This window comes from Ursus americanus, chromosome 23 (genome assembly GCF_024610735.1).
Source record: "Ursus americanus isolate L20-20 chromosome 23, mUrsAme1.1.p, whole genome shotgun sequence".
In the NCBI taxonomy this organism is placed as follows: domain Eukaryota; kingdom Metazoa; phylum Chordata; class Mammalia; order Carnivora; family Ursidae; genus Ursus; species Ursus americanus.
The window spans coordinates 3,341,770-3,365,540 of NC_142149.1; the positions used below are offsets into that span (position 1 = coordinate 3,341,770).

General features: G+C 59.4%; 2 protein-coding genes across 2 annotated transcripts in view; both read left to right on the forward strand.

The window, feature by feature from the left end:
• Nucleotides 1-23,771, forward strand: part of TIMP2 (TIMP metallopeptidase inhibitor 2) — a 45,844-nt gene that overhangs the window by 10,338 nt on the left and 11,735 nt on the right. The window contains exon 2 of the mRNA XM_045813965.2: nucleotides 22,121-22,221. Within this exon, the coding sequence (XP_045669921.1) occupies nucleotides 22,121-22,221 (101 nt within the window). The remainder of the gene's footprint in view (nucleotides 1-22,120; nucleotides 22,222-23,771) is intronic.
• CEP295NL (CEP295 N-terminal like) lies at nucleotides 6,969-22,110 on the forward strand. Its single transcript, XM_045813964.2, has one exon. The coding sequence runs from the start codon at nucleotides 9,386-9,388 to the stop codon at nucleotides 11,054-11,056; it is 1,671 nt and encodes a 556-aa protein (XP_045669920.1). The 5' UTR covers nucleotides 6,969-9,385; the 3' UTR covers nucleotides 11,057-22,110.

Below are 23,771 nucleotides of genomic sequence, written 5' to 3' on the forward strand. Positions count from 1 at the left end.
TCACCCAAGGTCATGCCGTGGAGGGCTCCTGCCAGGAATCGAAGGAGCCCAGGCCTGGCACGAGTCTCTGGAAGCGGGATTGGATGTCGCTGGGCTTCCCATCGCTCGGTTCATCTGGCTGCCAGGCTAGTTGTCCTTGGAAGGGCCTGACTCTAGGTATATGCTGTCTCAACCTGAGCAGTTGAGCGGCTTGGAAGCGCGTTTTTGGCGGTGCGGCTCGGCTCGAGAGTCCCCCTCCAGTCAGGCAACTCTGGGTCTAGGCAGTGATTGAGGACACGTGCTAGCTTTGGGGGCGGGTATCCATCTCCGTCTTGTTTGTCTCGGGGAAACGTTAGGAACACCTACACGCACAGCAGCAGGGGGAGCGGTTAAATAAATCACAGCTTCGGACGCGCCGCAGGACCAAATGGTGTACAATTTTTTTACTGTAACATGTTCAGATGGGGGAGGAAATGAGACTTTCTTTCCCAAGTGTGTGTTTTCTAATTTTCTTATGATGAGTGTGAGTGATACATATAATTTTGAAAGTTACAGCTCGCGAAAGTGCAGGTCTAATTGCGGAGCATGTAGCGGGGGGGCCTGGATTTTCAGAGCTGGTGGGGTCCCACACCCAGTGGTAGAACCGGAGAGGAGGGACCGTCCAGCAGGGATGGGCTAACGCAGACAATGGGAGCTGCCTTCCGGGTTTGCTGAGGGAGTGTTAGGAGGACTGGGCGTGGGAGAAACGTCCTCACTCCAGAAGCAGCATGGAGAGGATGGCGGTGGTGGCCATGCTGGAACATTCCGGAAGGCCGTCAGAGGCCCTCTGAGCTGGCATTTGGATGCCATGTTTATCCCCTCACCACCCCCCCCCGATCTTGTCCCTTGCTGGAGGGGGGTGCGCAGGATCCCACTGCAGAGGCCGAGGGTTTGGAGGGCATTCGCTGTGGAAGGAGAAGACTCTCTATCTACAGGACCAAGAAGAGGGACCCCAACAAAAGTGGGTGGAGGGGGTGGGCTGTGGTTGAGAACTTGCTACGGGAAAAATTCCTCCGAGGGCCCTTCCAGCCCCAGACAAAGGCTTTTGTCCCCGAGATGCCCATGCTTCAGCCAAGTTCCTGTTATTAACTTTCTCCTCTCAAGAAACCGAACCCTGAGGTCTGTTGCTTTGACTTCTTAAGGCCAAAATCCTGTTCCCCAAACTAAATTTCTTAGTTGTGAGACTCGTGGAGGGTGCCCCTAGCCCTAGAAACCAGGTCAGGCAGGTCCGATTTCTTCCTTTGGGTGGGTGGGTGGCCCAAGGGGGCCCGGGCCGGGAACCCTTCTTCCCCACCCCCCATGAGTCCCACTCAGCAGTGGCCCTTGAGGAGCAGGTGTCCCTCACCTAAGTGGGAACAGACACTCTCCCTGCAGGGGGAGGGGCGGCAGGCGTCGAGGGGATCCCTGACTCTGATGTGGGACAGCTCAGAAGAGCGAGCCCCTGGCAGGGAGCGCTGGCACGTGCTGCCAGGCTGGGGAGGAAAGGATTTTCTCACCCAGAGCCCCTCCTTTAACACCAAAGGGGCACACGCGCCAAGACCTTCATGATGCCCCTACACGGGCCATTCCCCTGCTCATTACCCCAACTGTTCTGAGCCAAATCTTTGTGATTGCTAGACCCACAACAGGTGTCCTCCTAGGCGCTTGCCCTCTGGCTGGCTCGTCGCTGTCCCTGACTTCACCCCTGCTCTGATGTCACAGGCCAGCAGCTCTGTTGTTCCCGCGGCAGCAGCCTGCTGTGGTTCACCAGCTGGGGCAGAGGCCGGGCTGCTGGTGGAGGTGGGGAGCTGCGATCCAGCCTGCTTTGGTCAGTGGGCCCCGGAGACCCCAATGCAGGCCATCCGAAGTTCCCGCGGTGCCCACCCCTTATCTGTGGTGGGGCAGGTGCTGTGTGCCCCTCCTCCAGGGGCCTTGGGAATCGGGCCGGTCAGGTTGGCCGGGCCACATGCCCAGAAGGCTCATTTGAAAGTCCTGTCCTGCGGGGCTCTCCCTGTACGGTTGGGTGGAAAATGGGGGTAGGACGGGGTTGGGGAGGAATGTGGTGGTTTGGGGAAGGGGGGGAGAGGTCACCGTGCAACAGGAACAGCTGTTGGCATGGGGACCCCTGACCTGCACTGCGTCCCTGGAGTCTGAGGTTGGAGGGAAACCTGATGATTGATGTTGTCAAGGGACATTTAGTAAGCCACCAGTTGGGTCAGCCGTAAGTGGGCCACTTGGCTAGCCGGGTATCTCCCAAGAGTTTGGAAGAGTCTGGGCCTTGTTCTGAGCCTGAAGCTGGTCGAGGGGATAACGGAGACGTGGTGAGCCTGAGCTTATTCCCCCGGGCCTGGATGCCTGGCCATCTTGGCCTTCTAGAACTGTCCCAGGCTGGCTATACATCAGGGTGACTGATGGCTAAACATACAGATTTATAAGCCCTCTGCCCCAGGATTTCGGTGCAAAACTCTGTCGTGGGGCCGGGGCAGGACTGTCTGTCCTGGGGCCGGGGCAGGACTCTGTCGTGGGGCCGGGGCAGGACTTCTGTCTACCGTGAGTGCCCCCGCCCCTAGTGACTCTGACGCAGCTGGTCCAAAACCCAGCTGGCGTTAGGGACCACTACTGCGGAACGTGGCTGAGAGTCGGGGTGTGGGCAAACCTCGGGGCTCTGGGTGGCACACCTCTGTGTCACAGAGTGTATTTTTAGAGGCTAGAACTCAGAGAGAAACGGAGTTAAAAATGTTTCTGATGTTTGTTTTATCCGGGCTTGGCTTGGATGCCTCCAGTGATGGGTGTCTCACTATCTACCAAGTCAGCCCAATGATTTCAAGACAAGCCTGTAGGAAGTGCTTCTTTCCACCTGGCCGGTTTCTGCGTCCCTGTAATGTGTTCTTGGTCTAGCTCAGTCATCTGGAGACGCGCACAGTGAGTACCGTCCTCTTCCCCAAACTACATACTGAGCATCTGGGTGTTTCTAAGGGTGATGGGTGCTGTTATTACCACCATTTCACGGAGGAGCAAACTGAGGCATCTGGAGTTAGGAAACTTGCACCAGGTCACACGGTTTATACTCTTCACCCCCACACTGCGCCGTTCTAGACTTTTCTATCACCTGTGAGCTCCACTCCAAACATTCTTGGTTCCTTAGGACTTCTCTTCCTGCAACGGGTTTTTCATTCTCCTCCTGAACTCAGGCTACGGCCTCTTCCCTCCTCGTTGAACGCTCTCTAGTTTTTCTGAATTCTCTCTGGGAAGTCCAGTCTCTCCATTATTCAGATTTGCTCATTTAGGGAAGTTGCATGATTGTCATTTATCGTCTGTTTCTTACTTAGGTGAATTCGTAAGCGTTTCAGTAGTTAGACATTGATTGTGGACCTTTTGCCCGACGTTGTCGGAAGAGACATCGTGAGCTATCGACAGCTCTCCAGGTTAGACACACGCCTGTCGGCTGCGTGTGCCCGGGCTGCGTGCCTTGTCTTTGTAATTCCATGGTGCTTACACGTTCCCTGAGCCTTCCTGTGAGCCACGGGCTGTTTGCAGAGCCTCACGGGCCGCCTCGCTCAATCCAGACGGCCCGTGGGGTGGGAGCGGGGTGGGCTGCTGGGGTGGGGCGCCTCTTCCACGTGCCTTCCAGCTCATCACGCCAGGGCCCGGAACGCCCGGCTGGGCTCTGACCTGGGCATCGCCGGCTGGACCATTGCCATGCTTGTTGTAGGCCCCTCTGTCCCCATTGGTAGAGGTCACACCGCCTCTGTTGGTGGCCACGCCTCTCTGCCAACCTACTCCCCTCTGCACTTGTGCAGTTGGACTTGGGGGGCCCGCGTGCGAGTTGTAAGTGTCTTCCCAGCACACGTGCCTTGTTAGCCGTAGCCAGGTATTCAGACCCATTAAAAATCTTCCGAGCTGGAGGGGTGCCTGGGGGGCTCAGTCGGTTGAGCATCTGACTCTTGATTTCAGCTCAGGTCGTGATGTCAGGGTCGTGAGATCGAGCCCTGCGTCGGGCTCCACGCTCCGTGTGGAGTCGGCCTGGGATTCTCTCTCTCCCTCTCCATCTGCCCCTCCCCGTGTTCTCTTGCTTGCTCTAAATAAATAAATAAAATCTTAAAAATTCTTTTGATCTGGAGGTGCGTCTTGCGGTTCTCTGTGTCCCCGTGGGTGCCGGGTGCTGGACGTCCACGGCTAGACGTGCCACGTTTAGAGTCACACGCTCGTGCACTCGACCCACAGGGGAGCCCGTCCGCACCCCGTACCCAGGCCGTGAATTCTCCGGACACGGTCTTAGCAAGCTCCCTGTGTGGGTGCCGGGCGTTGGGAAAAAGGAGGCTCAGGTGCTGTCCCTCTGTGTCTGTGTCTCACAGCGGGGAGAGGACAGAGGAAGCGATAAAGAGTCACCCTATAGAACCAGATGAAAGTCTGGGTCGTTCCCTGTAGAGGCGCTCTGTCCTACCTACATATTGTTTCCTTCCTTTATTTTCTGGTTCTATGCATTTTAAAAGCCCTAAAGGGATTCCTTATATTTTGGTCCAAAAGATTATCTGGAGTGTTCCAAAAAAGGTCAAACTTGATCTGTTCTGTGTACTTTCAGAAGATAGAAATGATTAACTTTACACATGAAAGAGTTAAGCTTTAGTTACAGGGGAACATTCTCCAGCCACACCAGCTAACGGGGGCCTTTCTGCGTCTATTTTTATGTTTCAAAGAAGAAGTGTTAAACCGTGTCACCCAGGCACTGAGTCTGTAGGTCTTTGGAGAGAGGCAGGCGCGTTTCTCTCGTTGCTACAGAGGTTGGGGGACGTCCTTGGAGGAAGGAGGGATCAGACCTGGCTTGGGGAAATGTGGGTAGGGTCGAGGAGGTTTCTGTTTGTGGAAGAAGAACCCACATGAGCACAGCTCTGGCCCTGGACCTGGGGGGGAGCACAGCTCTGGCCCTGGACCTGGAAGGGGGGTGTCAAGGATCCCAGCTGGGGAGGGGAGCTGGATCCTGAGCGGCTGGTATGTTCTCAGGCCCACAGGCCAGAGATTGTGGACCTTGTTGGGAATTGCCTGGGGAGCTGGTGAACTGGCCGGGGTCTGGGCCCCTCCCTGCACACGCAGGGCCCGGAAATCTGCATTTTACCTGGCAGCTGAGCGGGCAGTCCTGCAGGTGGCCTGTGGACGGTGCTGGGACCCCGTGGCGTGGGCAGGAGAGCACCAGTGAAGACACCACTGGCTGAATTAGACTGGGAGCTGAAGCCGAGTGTGGACTTGTGGCGTCAGGCTCGGGGTGGGGGGAGGCAGAGAGCCTGACGAGGAGTCTTGTAGGAGGGGCTCGGTGGGCTAGGACGCTGGGAGGAGGCAGGCGGAGACGCGGAGACTGGGTAGAGCCATTTGCGAGGGCCGCCTTACTCAAAGTGTGGTCCCGACCCGAGGATCGCATCGGCGAGGATCGCATCGGCTGGAAGCTCCTGACAATCAGAATGTCGGCCTCGCCCTAGGTCTGTGGGATCGAAATACGACTCTGAACACGATTCAGGCGGCGCTATGCGGGGTCTCGCCTTTCAGTGTTGTGGGAAAGGGAGGGGGGTTCATTCAATGAACTCCAGTAAGAACACACGGAAAACGCTAAGGCCCGTCCCATAGCACAGAGGCGAAGCGCCTCTCTCGATCGATCGTGGGCGGTCAGGTGGTGCGTTCCTCCCAGGACGGAGTCCTGGATCCCAGCTCTCACCTCCCTCAGCTGCAGGGCAGGTGACTCAGATCGGGGGTCAGCCTGCTTGAGTTTGAGCCCTTGCTGCACTGCTTATGAGCTGTGTGGCCTTAGGCAAGTTATTTAACCTCTCTGAGTTAAAAGGGGATAGGGCTAGCGCTCCCCTGCTGCGGTGAGGCCAGGCGAGAGGGATGGCCTGGCCACGCGGGTCTGCCATCAGGGAGGTCTACGTGGTGATCAGTGTCCTGTCCACACAGCAAGCTCCGTTTTCCTGTTTTCTTCACGCACATTATCTCATTTGGTTAAATGTCTGTGAAATCGCATGTAGTCTTGCGGGCAAGATGAGCCCTCAGATCAGCCCTCAGAATAGGGTGTGTGCGAGGTGAACAGACTCCCGTGTTCCCTGAGGGGTGTGATGTCCACTGCGTGTCATCCTGACTCCGCCACCACAGGCATCGTTCTGCGGGGTCTGGGGCCCCACTAGTCCCTGCAGCGTCGTCACAACAGTTGCCAACACTTGGAGGGCTGGGGGGAGGGGTCTGTCGCGACCAACTCCACCGATCAGCCGCGTGACCGTCCACAGAGCACGGGCCGGCCCACCCGCAGGCTCTGAGCCCGTGAGGATGGGCCGCAGGCGGGTCCTCGGGGGCTCGTGCACGGCTTCCCCCGTGTCACCCGTCCGTGGCCCTGCGTGGGCAGCCTTGTGCCTCTTGTACGCAGGAGGGAGCCACGGGACCTGAGACCCTGTGGTGGAGCCCGGCCTGCCCGACGTCGGAGCCCCGGGTCTGGGTACCCCCTGCCTCCGATCGTGGTGCTGTTGCCGTTCCCGCTCATGGGCGTGAGGGGCCCTGGAGTCTGCTGCGGGCCTGGCGCCACCCGGCTGCCTGCAAGCGGGTCTCCCCAGCGGCCTGGCAGGGTCCCGTCTCTACTAGAAGGCGATTGGAGCGACTGCCTGGGGGTGGCCACCGCACTGGGGCCACAGAGGGTGCGAGAGAATGGGCCCAGTGTCCGCTTGGCGCAGGAGGCCAGACGGTGTCCACCTCGCCTTCCGTCTGCCGCTCTGAGTGGGGCTTGTGTTGAGACGGGGGCTGTGGTTTCCCTGAAGGGTTGAAGGCAGCCGGTATGGGGCAGGCAGCTGTCCAGCTCTGGGGGAGCAGGACCAGAGGGAGAACCCCGGGGCGCTCAGAACACTCCGGTCTCAAGTTAGGAAGCCAGGGACGGGCTTGGGGGTGGCAACTCGGAGGAGCTGGGGATGTGGGCGGAGGGCAAGGGGGTGTCTGCTGGGCGTCACCGGGTTTTCAGTTCCTGAACTGGGAGCTGGCTGTAATTTCTGCACTCTGTCCCCACCAAGTCTGTCCAGACGTTTTCTGTTTTCATCCATTTGCGCGTCTCCTGGAAACCCAACTTGGTGGTATGGGGGTGCCCGCGTCCGTGCGCCTGGCTCAGGGCGACCGAGTGGGTTGGGGCACTCGGGAGCGGGAGAGGCGCGTCCAGGTTTCAGTAACTGTCGCCGGTTAACGGAAGGTGAGCCGGTGAACCTCTGGGTCGAGGGGTGCGGTTTCCCTTCTTCCCTCCAGCTGTCTTCCAGGGCAGACGAGGGAACATTGCCAGCTCTCCCCGCCTGTTTGGACACTGCTGTGGCCATTCCCAGGGTGGAAAAAGCTCAGTCTTTGACATTTGAGACTTGGACCCAAACTCCCATCTTCCCCGTGAGCTGGGGAGGTCGTCCAGCCCCCCTCTATCTCCACAGCTTCGGTCTGGACAGGCGCTCTCCTTTCTCTCGGGCGGACGCGTAGGCGTGCAGTTGCTGGGCGTCTGGTGAATCTGCGTTTACCTTTTAAAAATTGGCCCAACTGTTTTCCAGAACGGCTGCACCATTTTGCGCTGTGCCACAGGGTGGGAGGATTCTGGCTGCCCCGCGTCCTCGCCAACACTTGTTATGGTCCGTCTGTCTCATCACCGCCATCCCGGTGGGCGCGAGTGGGGCCTCCTTGTAGCTTCCGCATGCACACCCCCCCATGACGGTCGATGCTCAAATCTCACGCTTTATGGGCCATGTGCCTCCTCTTTAGTCAAGTGTTTATTTTGCTTTTTTCCTGCCCATTTAAAAATTGGATGATTTGTCTTATTATATCTTGAGGGGTTCATATAACCTGGATTCAAAGCCTTCTGTTGCATATACGGTTCGCAGGTTCTTCCTGCCAGTCTGTGCCTTTTGTCCTCACTTACGAACGAACGATGTCTCCTGGCGTGCGAAGGTGCTCAGTATCGATGACGCCATCGGATCGGTTTCTTTGGTTGGTTGTGCTCCGGGCACGTTGCTGGGCACCTCTGCTGAACCCCCGCCGCTCACGATCAGTGCCCCAGCTCGCTCTCTCCCCCTCCTCTTGCTCATCGTGGTGGTTGGCAGAGTGGCTGGATGGAACGCCAACCGCTATTCCAAGTGTCGAACGGATGATCAAATTTACCAAAAGCCGGCGGCCACGTGAACAGCCTCGGTTGGCAAAGGCACTGCGGTCCACGAGAGCGGCACAGACCCGTCTCTGCCACTCGCCAGCTGTGTGATCTGGGTGAAGTTTCTTAATCGGTCCCTGCCTCAGTTTCCCCTCCTGTGAACCGGGGTGCTGGTAGCCCCTTACCTCACAGGGTTATTGTAAGAAAGATGAGCGTAACTGTTCACTGTGCCGTGGACGTGTGGTGTTTTCTAGCTCCCGCCATGCCTCTGGGCCAGCCGCACACGGACCTAAATGAGAGCAGGGAGGGCGGTGGAGGGGCACTCGGCACAGCCTGCAGCTGTGCAGGAAGGGGCTCCTTTAGCCCGCTGCTCTGGCTGGTTTTGACATCAGCTGCAGGTGCCCACAGATGTGAGTCCACATTTCTTTGGTGTAAATACCCCTCCTCTTCTGGGAGGGCCTGCAGAACACGGGTCCCTTCCTGATGCCAAAGCATCCCTCTCCGATAATCCCATGAGAGAAGAGCTGCGCATCCTGAAAAAAGAAGCTTAAGCCCCGTTTGATCGGTTTGCAATGGATTCTAGTACCACACGCACACGCACACACCCCTGCACACACCCCTGCCTAACAGGCTCCCCCACCTTTTCTTCCTCCCATTTATAAGCAGCTCCCCCTGCAGAGCCCAGACACTTGCACTCTTCCACCCCTGCCTGAGTCCTAATGTGTCTTCTAAGCTGGGGGTCTCAGCCCTGGCACTGTGGGCATGGGGAGCTGAGCCACTGTTCATTGTGGGCACCATTCTGGGCCATGCAGGGTGTCGAGCAGCGTCCCTGGCCTGCATGCACTAGATGCACCCCCTCCCCCCAGTTATGACGACAAAAACTGTCCCCAGACATTGCCATGTGTCCCCTGGAGAGCAAAACCACACCCGCCGAAAGCACCTGCCCCACGGGGTCTTGTTAAGGTGCACAGGACAAACAGGGAGCAGAGCCTGGCCTCTTGCAGCAGGTCTTGGAGAAAGTGACCGGGAGGGACACGTTTTAGAGCTTGTCCTGCATTCAGACCTGTGTGTGCCTTGTCTCCAGGGGCTCGCTCTTCTCAGAACACTCTGGGCCGCAGAGTGTGTCCTGGTCTTGTGGGCTTGGCGTGGGACAGCCGTGGCAACTGTGGCTCCTCGGCCCCTGGCGCCTCGACGCCCGCTCTTGGTTCCCACCGCCTTCACTCTGAAGCCGCGCCTGTGCAGGTCACCGACATGAAAAGAAACGCAGACAGAGCCGCTCGGCTGAGCCCCGGCTCCGGCTGCGAGGCCGCGCACTTGAGGCAGAAGCACAGGTTACTACAAGTCCGGGAGAAAGGAGCCCTCGCCCTGCAGAGAAGACAAGGCCTCCTGCCGCGGAAGAGCCCGCAGCCCCAGCGCCTGGCCGAGGAGCTGAAGGCAGGGTGGCAGGAGGCCCCCGGCCAGCAAGTCCGAGGCCTGGAGCGGCCGTATTTCGCACATCCGTTAGGGGCCGGGGGAGGCCAGGCAAGGGAACACCAGCCTGACTCGGAGGGGCCGGCCCAGCGAGGAGCAGCCCAGCCGCAGAGGGCCAGGGAGAAGCACAGGGCGGCCGTGAGAGAAGAGAAGAGCCGCAGAGAAGAGCGAGTCGGCCGGGAGCCCTGGCGCTCCAAGTCTCAGAGGAAAGCGGTGGGCGCGGAGAAGCAGGGGGCTCCCAGGGCCGCGGGCCTGACCCGTCGCCCCCTCTGCCCCCGTGAGAAGAATAAGGGGAAGCGAGCGCCGTCGATGAAGACCCGTGGCGCCTGCCATCCCGCTGACCCTTGGGGGAGCGGAGGGGTGGATCTGGAAGAGTTCTCGGCTGCCGTGGGGGAGCTCGAGCATCTGGAGAAAAGGGAGAAAGAAGGAGCCCGGGACGGGAGGAGGCAGCCGGGAAAGGGGGTGGCTCCTCCTGGTCAAGGCCCGAAAAACAACTGTCTGGATCAGAGTCCCCAGGGAAAAGCAAAAGACCTAGAACAGCTGTGGCCAGCTGGCTGGACTTGGAGAGGGGGCGCCACGCCACAGACGTCTCCATGCAGGCACGGGGACAAGAGCAGGTGGCAGCGGGAGCTGGAGTTGGCTTTCCAGGAGCTGTTTAACACAAACCGAGAGCTGAGGAAGCACCTTAGGTTGCACCTCGCACCGGGGCCCCGGGGGGGTCCGAACGCCGGGGCAGAGCTCGGCCCCTGCCACGTGCCGGAGTGGAGAGGTGAGGCCCGGATAGACACGACAGCGGTGGGCACAGAAGCGGGTGGGGAGCCTGGTGGGGAGCTCACGTGGCCAGCGCAGACAGAGGCTCACCAGGCCGAGTCCCAAACCAGCCTGAAGGAGTTCCTGAGCAAACTCAAGAGCCAGAAATATCTTAGGCTGGCCAAGTTCCCATCCCAGAATGAGAGTAAACCGTTGTCTCCCAAGGCAGGAGTATTGATCGGTAAAGAGAACCAGCTCCATGGCGGCACGGGCTCCGGACAAGCACCGGCCAGACCGGACCCGCTGGCGGAGGGCCCCCGGCGCCGTGCCCCGCAAGGACGGGCAGACGAAGCTGGCCTCGCGGCCTTGTGGCAGAGAGCAGGTGGGAAGCTGGAGCTGCTGCACCAGACGGGCCCCCCGGGGCTGAGCTGGGAAGCCCACTCCCAGGCCGGGCTGGAAGAGCAGAGAGAACAGAGAAGGGCGTGCCTGGCTCGTCTGAAGTCCTACTCCTCCCTAGACCAGGAGAAGGAAGGGGCATGTGAGCACGACACCACTTCTCTCTGGGCCTCCAGCTTCATGGACGATGACAGGCACAGTCAGATGATCCGTGACCTTCAGCAGCAAATTGAAAAGCAAAACAAGTTGCACAAGCAATTTCTTGAAGAAGCCAGGAAACGCTTGCAAGAGTTTCAGAGGCTATGATAAGCGCAAGCGTCCCACCCATGATAAATACATCACTGATACAGGCGCGATGCCGGAAACGGTCCCCAGCCTGTGCAGAGTCTTTGTGCGCGCCGTCCGCTCAGACACCCGCGGGCCACCTGTCCCCCCGCTGGCCTGCAGGGGGGCCATTCCCCGGGCCCGCCTTCTGACGAAGTACCGTCCGGGAAGGCTCCCTGGCCTGACCACAGGAACCTGGCCGGCGCGGCGCGGAGGCGGGTCCCAGGGCTGAGGCTGCTCGCACGGGCCACGAGCACAGCCAGAGATTCAGGTGAAGGAAGGAGCCCAGATGTGTTAGCCAAATAAACCCTGGACTTTCAGGGGCATCCCAGGTCAAGCAGGCACGGTTTCAAAAGATACATCATCTGTTGCTTAGCGATTGGCTGGGACACAAGTGGGGAGATTGCAGTAGGACCTCTTTAGTCTCTCAAGTCAGCAAAACCAGCGTCATTTCATGGGACCTGGCTTAGGATAGGCTTGCCACTTTGATGTTGGGAAGTGAGACAGAGGGAGAGACAGGCAGAGGAGAAGCAGGAGGAAGAAGGGAAAGAGAAGACAGAGCCCCAGAGAAGACAGGGGAGTGGCCCCCAGCATCTCGCCCTGCCGGGTGCCTGTGCCTGGGGCTGCCAGCGGTGGGGCGCCTGGCTGGCTGGTCGGTGTCCCGGACCCGGCGGCTGTGGAGACCCTGCCTGGGCCAAGGGGGCTCATGTGCTAGTTGCAGATACTCGGAGACTGGAGCAGGGGAGGGTAAACTTCTGCAGAGAGCCAGAGACTGCGCATTCTAGGCTTTGCCAGCGCACCAGTCTCTGTGGCCATGACCCTCCCCCACCATTGCACCTTGAATGCGGCCATAGACAACACGTAAGTGGGTGGCAGGGCCAGGTTCCAGTAAGACTCTATTTGCAAAAATAGGGGGGGTGTCTGGGTTTGGACCTCAAGCCACAGTTAGGTGATCCCTGGACTGGCGTATGAAGGCCATGGCTGCCCCCCGCCCCGGACCTCAGACGCATCCAGTTTGATCATCCGTCTTCCGTCACGATGCCTTTGTATCGTTGGTCCCTGAATGGTCTTCTCTCCCTTAGTGTCTGCTTCCTGGGTTACATAATGAACAAGTGTGAGCCCACCGTCCAAACTCAAGAGCGAGAATATTTGCTCGAAACCGGCTCCACCTGTGTGCTCCTTCCCTGTTCTGTAGCTCTTCCGTAGCTATATGCCCGCTGAACTCCATTTCACCCGATCAGGGGCGTGGGAGCTCTGGGGTGACCCAGTCCCGTGAGAACCCTGAGCTGGGCTTCCCCGGAGCGCATCAGGCGCACGGAACCCCCACACGTGCCACTCAGACGGGGCAGTCACAGCACCCTGTACAAGTTTTTTGGGTGCTTTTCAAATCCCCAGCAGCTGGGGTTGAGGACGCTTTTGCGGTCTCATGTTTTTATCTCATGGAAAGTATCTCCCCGAGCCCCGTCGTGTGTCTGGCTTTTCCACGTTAGATAGAGAAAATGATCCCAGCCCGCTTCCATTCTGTCCTCTGCTATTGGAATGCCACGGGTCAGGGCCGCAGAGCCCACTCGACTGTCCCATCTAAGCCCAGCGCGAGTGAGAACGAAGCCCTGGGGCCGGGAGGGCTCTGCGACTCCCAAGCCGAATGAGGATGACCCGAGGGGAGGCTGGCCTGTGGTTGCTCAGCGTTGCAGGTTATGAGATCACCCGGGGCTCCTGCGTGCTGCCAACAGTCACCTTGGTCCGGGAGGGCGCCCTGGGATCCCCGGGTTTAAAGCCATGGGCGTGATGGGACCCAAACACTGACCGCCTGGAAGCCGCGGTCCGATGAATGGATGAGCCTGTCTTGGAGGGGATTATTTCTGTTTCTACTTTCCAAGGTAGTATTTGCGGCCCGAGTGTCCTCGGTGAGGAAGTGCCCCTTCTCGGCCACACTTGAACTAAAAGTAGATGTAGGAGATGGACAGCGAGACGAGGTGGAGTGTGAGTCATCGGTGCCCAGTGGTCACACCTACACTGTCCCCCAGCAGCAGGACGAGACACCCTGCTCTTTCCTCCCTGAGCTGAGGAAGCCTGGGGGCTTCAGTGCTGCTTTGCCCAGGCCAGTGGTGCTGAAAATAAACTGCCCTCCAGCCCGCCCCCGATTCCCTCTGGAGAGGTCATGGGTATCTTCCATCTCCGTGGTACCCAGAGAGCAGGCTGGGGTCCCGGCAGACCCTGTCTTTGCTCCCTGCGGATCACTCTGACGCACCTGGGTGACAGCACCGGAGGGCCTGGGACAGTGCCGCCTGGACGAGTGTGGGGCTGCTGGAGGGTTCCCCCGGAGCACGGCCAGGTGGCAGTGAGGACTCCTGACATGATGGCTGTGTGCACCTTTGTCCTCCTGGAGCACTTCTCGGGTCCTCCCCTATGGGTCCTCCACCTCCAAACACTGTTTGGATCTTCTAGAACTTTCCATGGATTTCATGCTTCTGCTCACACCTTTGGGGGCAGCTTCCCTGTTTCTATCTCAGTCTGAATTTACTAGAGCTTTTAGTGTCTGGTCGCTTCCTAGCAGCCCCGTCCGAGTCGTCCACAGACCACAGGGACTCAGGGAGGCCTCCATGGCCAACCTGGTGGTAGATGGGTGCCCCTGTTTGCCCGAGGGGTTTGGAGGGGGAGCACTGAGCTCCACGATCCCTAGGGCAGGTACAGACCAGCAGTGCCTCACAAATGCCAGGACAAGAAACCCAGGCATAGCAGCTGACCCTGCGATGGCCCGGCCCGCTCCTCCAAGTGCTGGGCCAGCAGGCGTCATCGGTTTCGTCTGTGACCCCGCCTTCTACGTGTGCTGGTCCGAGGGTCCTCACGCCTGTCCCCTCCCCCACCCAGCCAGGTGCATGCTCATACGGTGTATGATAACATCCAGACCCTCAGAAATGTAAAATCACGGGAAGACGATTTTTAAAATCGGCACAGGACCCCCTCTCTGACCTGCAGTGGTTCTTCTGTGAGCGGAAGACGGCCACGAGATGCAGACGGCCTCCTGCCCCCACCTCCTCGATCTGGAACATGATGGGGGGTTGATGTGGACGCGTGGCCTGCCTTTACAGGTCCTGGAACAGTCCAGGCCGGGTTGCAGGCTGGAGGGAGGGTGCTGGGTTGACAGTACATCTGTGTACATCGTTAGCTCCAGGAGGTGGCCTTGTTTCCTCGGCTGAGCTCTAAAACGTAGGAGGGGGAGAGGGTGCACGTGCCTCCTGGGTTCTCCCGACGCTGGAAGCTGGAGTGCAGGCCCTGGGATCCCAGGCTTTACATCCCTGTCTGCCCGAGAGAGGCAGTTGGTTGGGGTCAGCCCAAGGACTGCATGCCTCATCCTACATGAGGGGCGGGGCTGCTGCCCTGTCCCTGCTGATGGGCCCAGCCCTCCTGCTTTCACCCCTGCAAGTGGGGCAGCCTAGAGAGAGCAGGGACTTGCCCGGGGTCACAGCCTGCCAGTGGCAGTGTGAGGACCGGGCCACCCGGCCTCTCCGTGCCCTTTCCCCGGCCGGTGGATGGGCAGGGACTGCAGGGGGGTGGCCGGATGCTCCTCAGTGCCTCTCCAGGCCCCCTCTGCCTCCAGCCCTGCCCCATCCAGCTGCTGCCCCCGCCGTGGGCTCCAGGCTCAGGGTTTGCAGGGCTGAGCTTGGCTGCTCTCGGGGTCTTGGCGGAGAAAGTGCAGAGCAGCAGTTCCTTCCACAAAAGCCGCACTGTTCTCAGCAAATCCTCCCAGGATCGGGAGGCATTTTTTTCAAGTGATTCAGCAGCACGTGAATGGGAAGGGCCTGAGCCCAAGGCTTCGGGAACCGTGACCAAGGGCTCTGGCATGAGATCCCACTGGGCTCACAGGGAGAAGGAAGGGTGGCGGGGCGTGAGTCGGGGGCCTGCCAGGGTCCTAGGGGGCTGGGGCGGGTGGCTGAGCCGCGAGTGCCCCAGCTTTTCTCTGCACAGCCGATGAGCTCTTAGAGATGTTTCCCTCGTGCTCCCAAGGGGGCCTGAGCCAACGGACAGGAAGTGGAGGTGGGAACGCTGGTCTCCATGGAGACGGGGCATCCAGTGGACAGCAGCTCATGGGAATGTGCTAGAATCTCCAAGGCTCAGCGCTGGGGCCACACTGCTGTTTGCCGTCCTCTCTCGTGCACCCGGTCACCCTCCCTGCCCCACCCTCGGCCCCCACAGACATATCTGCTCCAGGTGGTGGTGAGTGCAGGCATTTCCAACCCCGGCCTGAGTCACACCGGCCAACCTTGCCCTCACCCTGGACAGCACAGCCCTATCCCAGAGCTGGGGACGTCCGTCGGCTCCCCAGGATAGGAGGCTTGCAGGGACCCAAAGGTGGCATCTGGTCCGTCAGGGCTGCTGCTCCGGCGGAGGGAGCCCCTGGTTGCCTCCTACCACCACAGGAAGGTTTTAATTTTGAAATGATGCCCCTCCTCCCTCTCAGTTCCCTAAAAGAAATGAATTGGAGGAAGTTTGCTCCACTGTAGACTGAAAGCAGCCAGGCCCTGATACCAGGGAAGGTCAGAGCCAGGTGTCCAGGGAGAGCCCTCCCTCCCCCTCCTTCCTACTCCCCGCCCGCCGTGTCCACCAAGGGGCACCTGCAAAGGTGGGGCATGGCCAGGCAGTGAGGCCAGAGGGGCAGGTGGGGCCGGACGCTCCCATGGACGTCTGGGTGCTGAGCCAGCGCTGACGCCACGCATTCCTTGTGACATCTCCCGGGCTGTTGGACCGCACCCCATTTCCACGTGCAGTTCTGTGGGGAGGGGTGTGGCCTTGAGACCCACGGGGTCTGAGCCGGCCTGCCGTCCAAGTGAGCCCGCTTCTCTTTCTCAATCACTGTCTGCCCTGTTCCCTGCCCCCCAGCTGGGAGGTCGCCTGCCCGGCTCACGAAGCAAATAAAGTCCCATGGGAGAGGTTCAAATCATCTTTACTATGGCCCCCCAAAGCCCACCGAGGTGCTGTCCTTACACAAGCAGTTGGGGATCCCACAGTAATGGGGGGCAGGGCCCTGAAAACGTGCTCCTTCTGTTACAGCTTTTATGGGGCAAAGCTGTAGCTGTTACTGCCAGGTGTGTCCGGGTGCAGGTGGGGGCCGTGGGGCACCCCCTTGCTTTCCCAAGTCGGGCCCCTGGGATTAGTGTGTGGGTGGGATGGGGGTGCCCCAGGGCTGCCCTCAGCCGGGCTTGGACAAGCTCATCAAAACTCAGGGGCCTCAGCCGGGTCGACCAGCCATGCGGTGTCACATGTCCACCCGAAAGGGATAAGAAATTCCCGTTCCGACGGCAGCTTCAGGATGTAGTTACAGGTGTTAGCGGGGATTTTGGTAGCTCTGTGTTTGGAGGGTGTAAATGTCCAGACTCAGGGAGCCCCCTTCTCTGGAGAGCATAGACAAAAGCAGGGAACCCTGCAGCTGTCCCCAAGCCCCCCAGCGGATGGAGCCCACCCAGAGTGAGTGGGTTTCCTCTGAAGAGGCCGGCATGTAATTCTGCATGGAGACAAGGAAGTGGACCGAGTGACCCACGGAGGACGTCTGCAGCCCGGGCAACGCAGTGGCCCCGTTTCCACCTAAGAAATGCCCTTCCCCACGCTCACCCCCAAACCCTGGTGCCCACGGTGCGCTTAGCTCAACTGCATCCCGGTCACCGTGCAGGATGACCCCCTCTCAGTTGGGGACAGGACAGGAGGGTCTTCGGCAGATGTGCCAGCAAGTCCAGGGCCCCATCTCTCCCTGCCCCCACATGAGTGGCACTGGGAACATGCCCCTAGCAGAGGGACCCCGGGGCTGGGAGCAGGACGGAAGAGCAGAGCAGGGCCGTCCCTGCGGGCAGCGGTCTCCCTGGGCGACTCTCCCAGGTTCCCGCTGGCGGCTGCAGTCCATGGGCTAGGCTGAGAGGGGACGTGGCCTCTGCTGACACTGAGCCAGCCCTGCCGCTCTGACTCAGTGCACTGGCGAGGCTCAGATGATCCGGGGCTGGATTTTGACCTTGTATTTAGACGAGTATGTTTTCCGAACCCCAGAGGTTCCCACATCTCTTCTGGGCAAATGCATGATTTTCCCTGAGCCAGAAGCTCGGTCTCAGCCGGCACCAGGGCCTGGGGACTTAGCGTGTGTTGAGTGCATTGAAACAAGGCCATGAAGGTCTGAAAGTCATGTTTGAATATCCACAGCTTTACCTGGCTCTGGAATTGGGAGCCGGTGCCCAGGCAGAGTGGCCCCACTGGGAAGTGTCCTATTCGGATATATTCATATATGTAGCAGATGGGATTCCTCCGGGGAGCGGCCAGGCTCACGGCAAGATAGTAAAGACGACTCAGTGGGTGTGAAATAAGTGAACTCCTTAGAGGCAGTTCTCTTTCCGGGTCTGGCTCCCCCACGGATTACGGGGATGGCTTGCTGCTCTCCGTTGCTTCCCTCGGAATGTCCCGGACACAGCAGGGCTCTAAAGATGTTGGTGGGGTGCGGGGGGATGATTCAAATCTGTGCCTGGGCTGGTCAAGTGTGCCCCCCACCCCGCGCCGGCCCAGGCCACATTGCGTGCTGAGGACACCCTAGGTTTCCCGAAAGCCCCCTGCTGTTCCCACCCCACCCCCGCCGCCCGCCCGTCCAGGGCATCAGCGGGACAGTCTGGCCTCCCAGGTCTTCCCTGGGCGGGCGTCCTCCCTCACAGTCTGAACATAGCCTGTGTTCTTTGGATCATCGTCCCCGACCTTGACTCTCCACCCACCCAGCCCTTTTCCATCCCAAATCTGGCTGGCTGTACTAGGGATTGTTTTTGCAGGCTGCTAGCAGGGGGAAGTGACATCATGTGGTGTCCGCGGCCCAAGGGGTGGGGGCAGGGGCGCTGCGGTTGCGTGTGCTTTGAATTAAGTCGAGGGTTGTGCATTCCAGTAGCCAACATCTGGCGGTGAATTCATCAACCAGTGTATCACCCTTGATCTCAAACCCAGATGTTGTGTTAACGGCAGAAGGGAAAGAAGAAAAAACAACATCTGAGCAGCTCAGGGAGAGGCCATCATTTTTGAGCACAAAGCAGTTAAAAAAAGGATCCTTATAAAGCCTCTTGGTCCGCTGCTGCCTCTGGTTTCTACAGCCAAGGGCAGGCCAGTGGAGCAGAGCCGCTCACTGCTGGGCGGTGGACAGGATGTGGGCTGGCCGTCCACCCGAGGGCCAGACACCAGACCCAGCACATAGTAGGTGTTCAACAAACGTGTGTCCATGCCTGGATTTTAATCTCCTCTCAGACTCTTTGGGTCTCTCTGCTTTTCCCCAGCCCTGGCCTTTAAATGGCCTGGGACTGAGAGGGGCCCATCCTTTACTTACAGTGGCCTCCATCCCAGAGCTCTGGTGATGCCCATCCCCTGAGATGTTGGAAATGCCTTTCTGGAGAGCTCTCTGCCTCCTCCCTGTCCTCCGCTTGGGTTGGAAATGGTGTGCTTCTCTGTTCCCCGTCCGTTGTCTGACTTCTTGCCTGGGTTGGATGCTCCTTGAAGGCCATCTCTACTACAAAGACTCTGCCTCACTTTACCCCTTTCTCCCATGGGCAGCAGAAGGAGGCCCACACTTTTAGGATTTCACGTGAAAGGCAGCTCAACCCCGAGCCTGAGTCTGGCTGCTAAGAAACCCCACTTTGGCCTCATCCTGGGGGCAGAAGGCTGAGGGTCAGAATGTCCGCAGCCAGAGCTGGCTGGGGTCCACTGTGAGGCCTCCCCAGCCCTCCGTCCCTGTGGGGCCCCCCGTCCTGTCTCCCCCAGCTCTCCTGCCTCCTTGCCTGTGGGATCCTCTGGCTTTGATGAATTAATTTCTCAAGCTTTGCTTGTGCCCTTCCCCACCTAGCATGTTGAACCCACACAGCCCCTGATGCCCTGAGCAGGTCCGTGGCATCTCCGTGGACAGGGGTATGCCCGGCACCTCTCCTTCATGTCTGGACAGCGTCGATGCTTTCGGAAGATTTCCACAGAACTGGTCTCTCTTTGCCTCTCTTGATTTTCTTTCTTTCCTTCACATTATCTGTCATTTTGCAAAGTGGAGAGGAGGGTCCCACCCCGAATTCAAAGACCCCAAAGAATCGTGAGGTTTTGTTTTGGGTGGACAAGCCCAGCTGGGGTTCCTCCTGGCCCCTGGCCCCACTTCCCTGCAAGCTGCTTGCAGCCTGGGAACCAGTTAATGTTCTAGTCTCACCCTGCACGTCTGCCCTGGACCCTGCATTCAACCAGTCCCCTCTTTCTTGTAATTTAAAAAAGGAAAGTGTGTCGTCTGTAGCCCTAAAGCAAAGCAAGTGAGTCAGGAAGCTGCGTCCAGCCCAGAGCCTGCGATCCGTGCTGACCGGGGTGTGCCGTCTGGACCCGAGCAGCCACGCGCTGCAGCTCTCCGGGCATCTCTCCCGCAGGAGCGGGAGAATTTATGCCGTTCTTCACCACGCTCCACTGCCGTTCTGTCGTCTCGAACTAGACGTGTGGTGTGCGGCAGGCACGGCGCGGCCCGGGCCCCTGTTCCTCACCGCAGCCTGGAGGAGTGCAGGGGCTGGGGGTGGCGGCTCGGTGGCAGCTGTGAGCCGCTGCACCTCCGGGAGGTCAGGGAGTGTCTGGGCCACCACGTAGCGGGGAGGGGGCTGGAGCAGGGTCCAGCCCGGTGCTGCCCCTCCTGAAGGATTCGAGCTGCCTGGGAGCCTTAGGGGCTTTTCTGGGAGAAAAATGCATGGATTTGAACGCATGGAACGGAGTGGAACTTGTTCACTGAGAGGAGTGCCTGCTGGTTTTCTCGTTGCCATGGCTGTGTTTATCGAGGAGCTGTTTTGGGTGAAGCGTCATGTGGGGTTGTGGGCCTCTGAAAAGCAATTGGAGAAAGCATGCAGGATTGGGCGTATCCTGGTAAAATCCAGCAACGCTCCTCCCAGAACTGTTGTCTCCCTTGGACGTTCCGGGTCCGTTTGATACCACCAGCCAGCGGCAGTGCTCACGCCCAGTGACGCCTGGGGCATTCATCTGGGACATTTGGGGATTTGCATCAACACTTCCCCATGTGGCCTCGCAGTAGGGTATAGACGAGGCAGGTAGTGAGAGAGACCACAGACAAACTCACCTGGGCTGTCCGGATGTCTCAGGGATGGCCCAGTTCCATCTGGCAAGGACCTAGCGGGCACTGACTGTGGTCAGAACGTAGCGCCTGGTACAAGCCCCCTGAGCAGGCAGGTGCACAGGTGTTTCCAACGGGATGGATGAGAGATGTGGAATGTGCCAAGTGCCACAGGAGGACAGGATCTCCCAGAGCAAGGGAAGGGCAATGTGACCTGGGTCTTGAAGGATGCATAGAAGTTTTCCTGGCAGGGAGGGGTAGATGGCATGCAGGGCAGAAGAGACTTGTCTGTACGGAGGGGGAGACACCCCTGGGCAGGTTTGGGCTCAAGGGACTGTTACGGACTGGCAGAACAGCAGGCGGGAGCAGCTGGGCTGACGGGGACAGCTGCTGGCTGGTACCAGGCTGCAGAGGGGTGTCCTATTTTCGACGAGGGCAGTGGGCGGCTGAGGAAGACGTTTGAGCCCGGAGGGACGCGGCTATAAAAAGCCTGCTGGTGCTGGGGGTGGAGAAGGGTGGGAGCAGGAGGAGCCACTGGAAACAGGCTGACCCGCTACCAAGGGCAGAGCCCTCAGTGCTGCGTGGCCCACTGGGTGGCGTTTCCTAGCTGTGGCTCTGCAGGTTGGGGCCTGGGGGCCTGGCTTAGCCTGGGAAACAGGAACCTGCGGCCTCTGCCTGTCGTGACTCAGCTCCGACAGAAGAAGACAGAAGCATGGGGTTCGGGCCTGGGTGGGGCCGGCGCCTGGTGCCAGGCTGGGGCCCGGGAACGGGCACAGATGGGATGCACGTGCCTGGGCCTCCCTGCTCTGTGGCGAAGACAGCCCGGGCCAGGGGGTTCCAAGATGCGAGTTCCCCGCCGGGGGTGGAGGACGGAGGCGCCTCTGTGCCTGGCTCTGTCTGTTCCGTATTGCTCTGTTTTGCTCACATCCGCGTTAGCGGAGCACTCACCCGAGTGACCCTGCATAGCTGAGCTGTGGAGGGCAAAGCTTTTAAAGCCATTAAAACAGGCCATGCCACCAGCTGATAAGCCTCCAAATGAAACAAGGGAGGGCTCTGCCCCAGGGACAAGTGAACGCTGACCCTCGCCTCGTCAGGGTGCAGGCTGGGGCCGGGTCCTGGCGTAATGGCTGGTAGGAAGCCCTGTGGTGCACGGCCCACGAGCGGCCTCAGACTCTGACAAATGTTCCAGAACCTTCCCAGCCCCACCTCTTCCCCTCTCCTTCATCTTGTGTCATGGTCTGGGATCGTTTTCTTTCCGTTTGGCTTCCTTCCTTGGCACCTGCCCCGTGGGTCTGGGCTGAGGCCCGTGAGCGTTTCCTTTGGGGGCAGAGCACTCTGACCCTTCCTCTGTTGTGCCCTTAATAGAATATGTGTTGTTATTATTATAAAGAATCACCCACAGGACGTTTTTCAGGGTCGCTTTTAGGACAGATTACGAGTAGCAGGATAGACCCTTCAGTTGTAAGACCCCCAAACCGGAATGATGGGGCCTCGTGGAGAGGCAGTTATCCCTCTGCCCTCAGCCTGAAAAAGCGTGTTTGCCAGTCGCCTCTGGATGGAGGCTGGGTGGTAGGGATCTCACCATCCTTAATTATATGATGATGATTGTGGCCGGTTAATTTGCTTATCTGCTTCCCCAGCCCCGGATGAATACACACCGGAGGGGATTTTTAAAAGCCCCAAGCACTCAAGCAGGGCATCAACAAAGAGCTTTGAGTGACTCCCTCAGGCACCCTGCCGGTCCTGAGAGACCAGGCTTCCGCTTTTGGCCCCTGTCGACATCCTCGTTGAAGAATCCTGGGACCAGAAGGGGTCTCAGAGCTTTACCTCTTGCCTCTCCCGCTCGGCGTGTGTGGGGTGCGACGCCCCGCGAGGGGCCGGGCTCATCGTGCCGCTGCTCGGAGCCAGGACGGCACTGTGGGGGCTCGGCTCACCTCCGTGTCGTTGTTTTGCAGTGATAAGGGCGAAAGCAGTCAGCGCGAAGGAGGTGGACTCCGGGAATGACATCTACGGCAACCCCATCAAGCGCATTCAGTACGAGATCAAGCAGATAAAGGTAACGGGGACCAGTCGCTCCACTGGGCAGAGCCGCGGGAGGGTCGGGAGCAAGGTCGGGTCCCCCAGCGGCGGCAGACCCTGGCGCGGTGTCCTGCCTTCTCAAGGAATGCTGTGCCGCCGTCGCTGGAGCAGACGCAAGTCGGTCCGATTTTCCTTAATCTGTAAATGCCTGGAGAGCTGCGCGGACACGCTATGTTCCCATCGACTAGGTTATTTCGGAAATGCGTTCTCTTCATCTTGGTGGGCAGTGAGCGTGTGGCAGAGCCTCAGCATGGTTACGAAGGTGGCCAGAGCTTCCGTGGAACGTTCCGCGGGCGCCCGTCCACAGCTGAGCTAGTGTGAGGCTCGAAGGCAGCAGAGCTTGGTCGCTGCGTCTGGGAGCCCTCACTCGCCCAGCCTGTGCCGTGGGCTCTAGTCTTGCCTGTTCGGCTTTAAATTCTACGAGGAAGGAGGGGTCCTATGGGCAGGTGTGGTGGGGGCCAGCTTCCCAGAAGAGGACGTGGGGGGAGACGTGGAGACTGCGGCCTGGCCCGTGGTGGAGAGGAGGGGCCGCCAGGTGGGAGAGGGACGGGCAGGCGGGGAGGCTGTGCACCGAGGGGCAGGTGGTAGGGTCCGTTTTCTCAGAGCGTTGTCCATGTTCAAGGGTGTGTGGCAAGGAGCCCGTGTTTGAGAGGAGATTGGGGGGGGGGCTAGGAAGGACAGGACCCGCCCTGCAGGAAAGTGGTCATTGTCAGCAGTCACCAACTGGGTTTTCAGGAGAGAAGGAAGTCCTAGTTTCTAGCTGGAGAGAGGGCTCTGTAAAGGCAGGAGTTGTCGCGGTCCGTGTTAATTTTCGTACAAAATTAGAAAGAAGCAGGAAGTAAATGTTATCAGAAGGTCAAGGAAATGCTTATTGTTGCATCATGTCGTTCGAGGGGGTGACCTGCTCTCTCAGAGCCTAGGTGTCTGTGAGTGGGAGAGAGACGGTCTCTGCCCTTGCGACCTCATCGAGGCCTCGTGAAAAGGCAAGGGTTAACACCAAAGCAGCGTGTTGTCCTCAGCGGGAGGCTGAGTGCTTTGTCACCAGCCGCCTCACCCTTCCTGGGGTAGGTTGGACTGAGCGCTCACAAAGCTGGGTTATCGTGACATTGAGATGACCCCGTTGTATTGGGGTTTGCTTGTTGTAACAACCCCTCCTCCCCAAACCCCACACTAGTAACCTTGGTTTAGGCGAAAACCCTCTCCCGAGGTTCCGTGGCCTCGCAAAGCCCGGGGGCACCTGCCCTGTTCATCCTCTGTTCTCTGGTCCCGGAGCGTGTGTGTGCGTTCCCCTTCCCGCCGCCTCCCTCCCCGGCACCCCCAGCCTCCGCTGGGCTGCACCCCACGGCTGGGGTGAAGACCATCCTCCGCGCACGCTCACGTCCCCGCCTGTCACTGTCCCCACCCAGTGGGGCAGCAGGAACCCCTGGCTGCGGCGATCTCGCTTCCTGCCAGGCTGTTGGAACGATGCGCCCCTCCACCTGGGCCGCAGGCATGTCCCCAAAAGACAGTAGATCAACAGTTGAGACG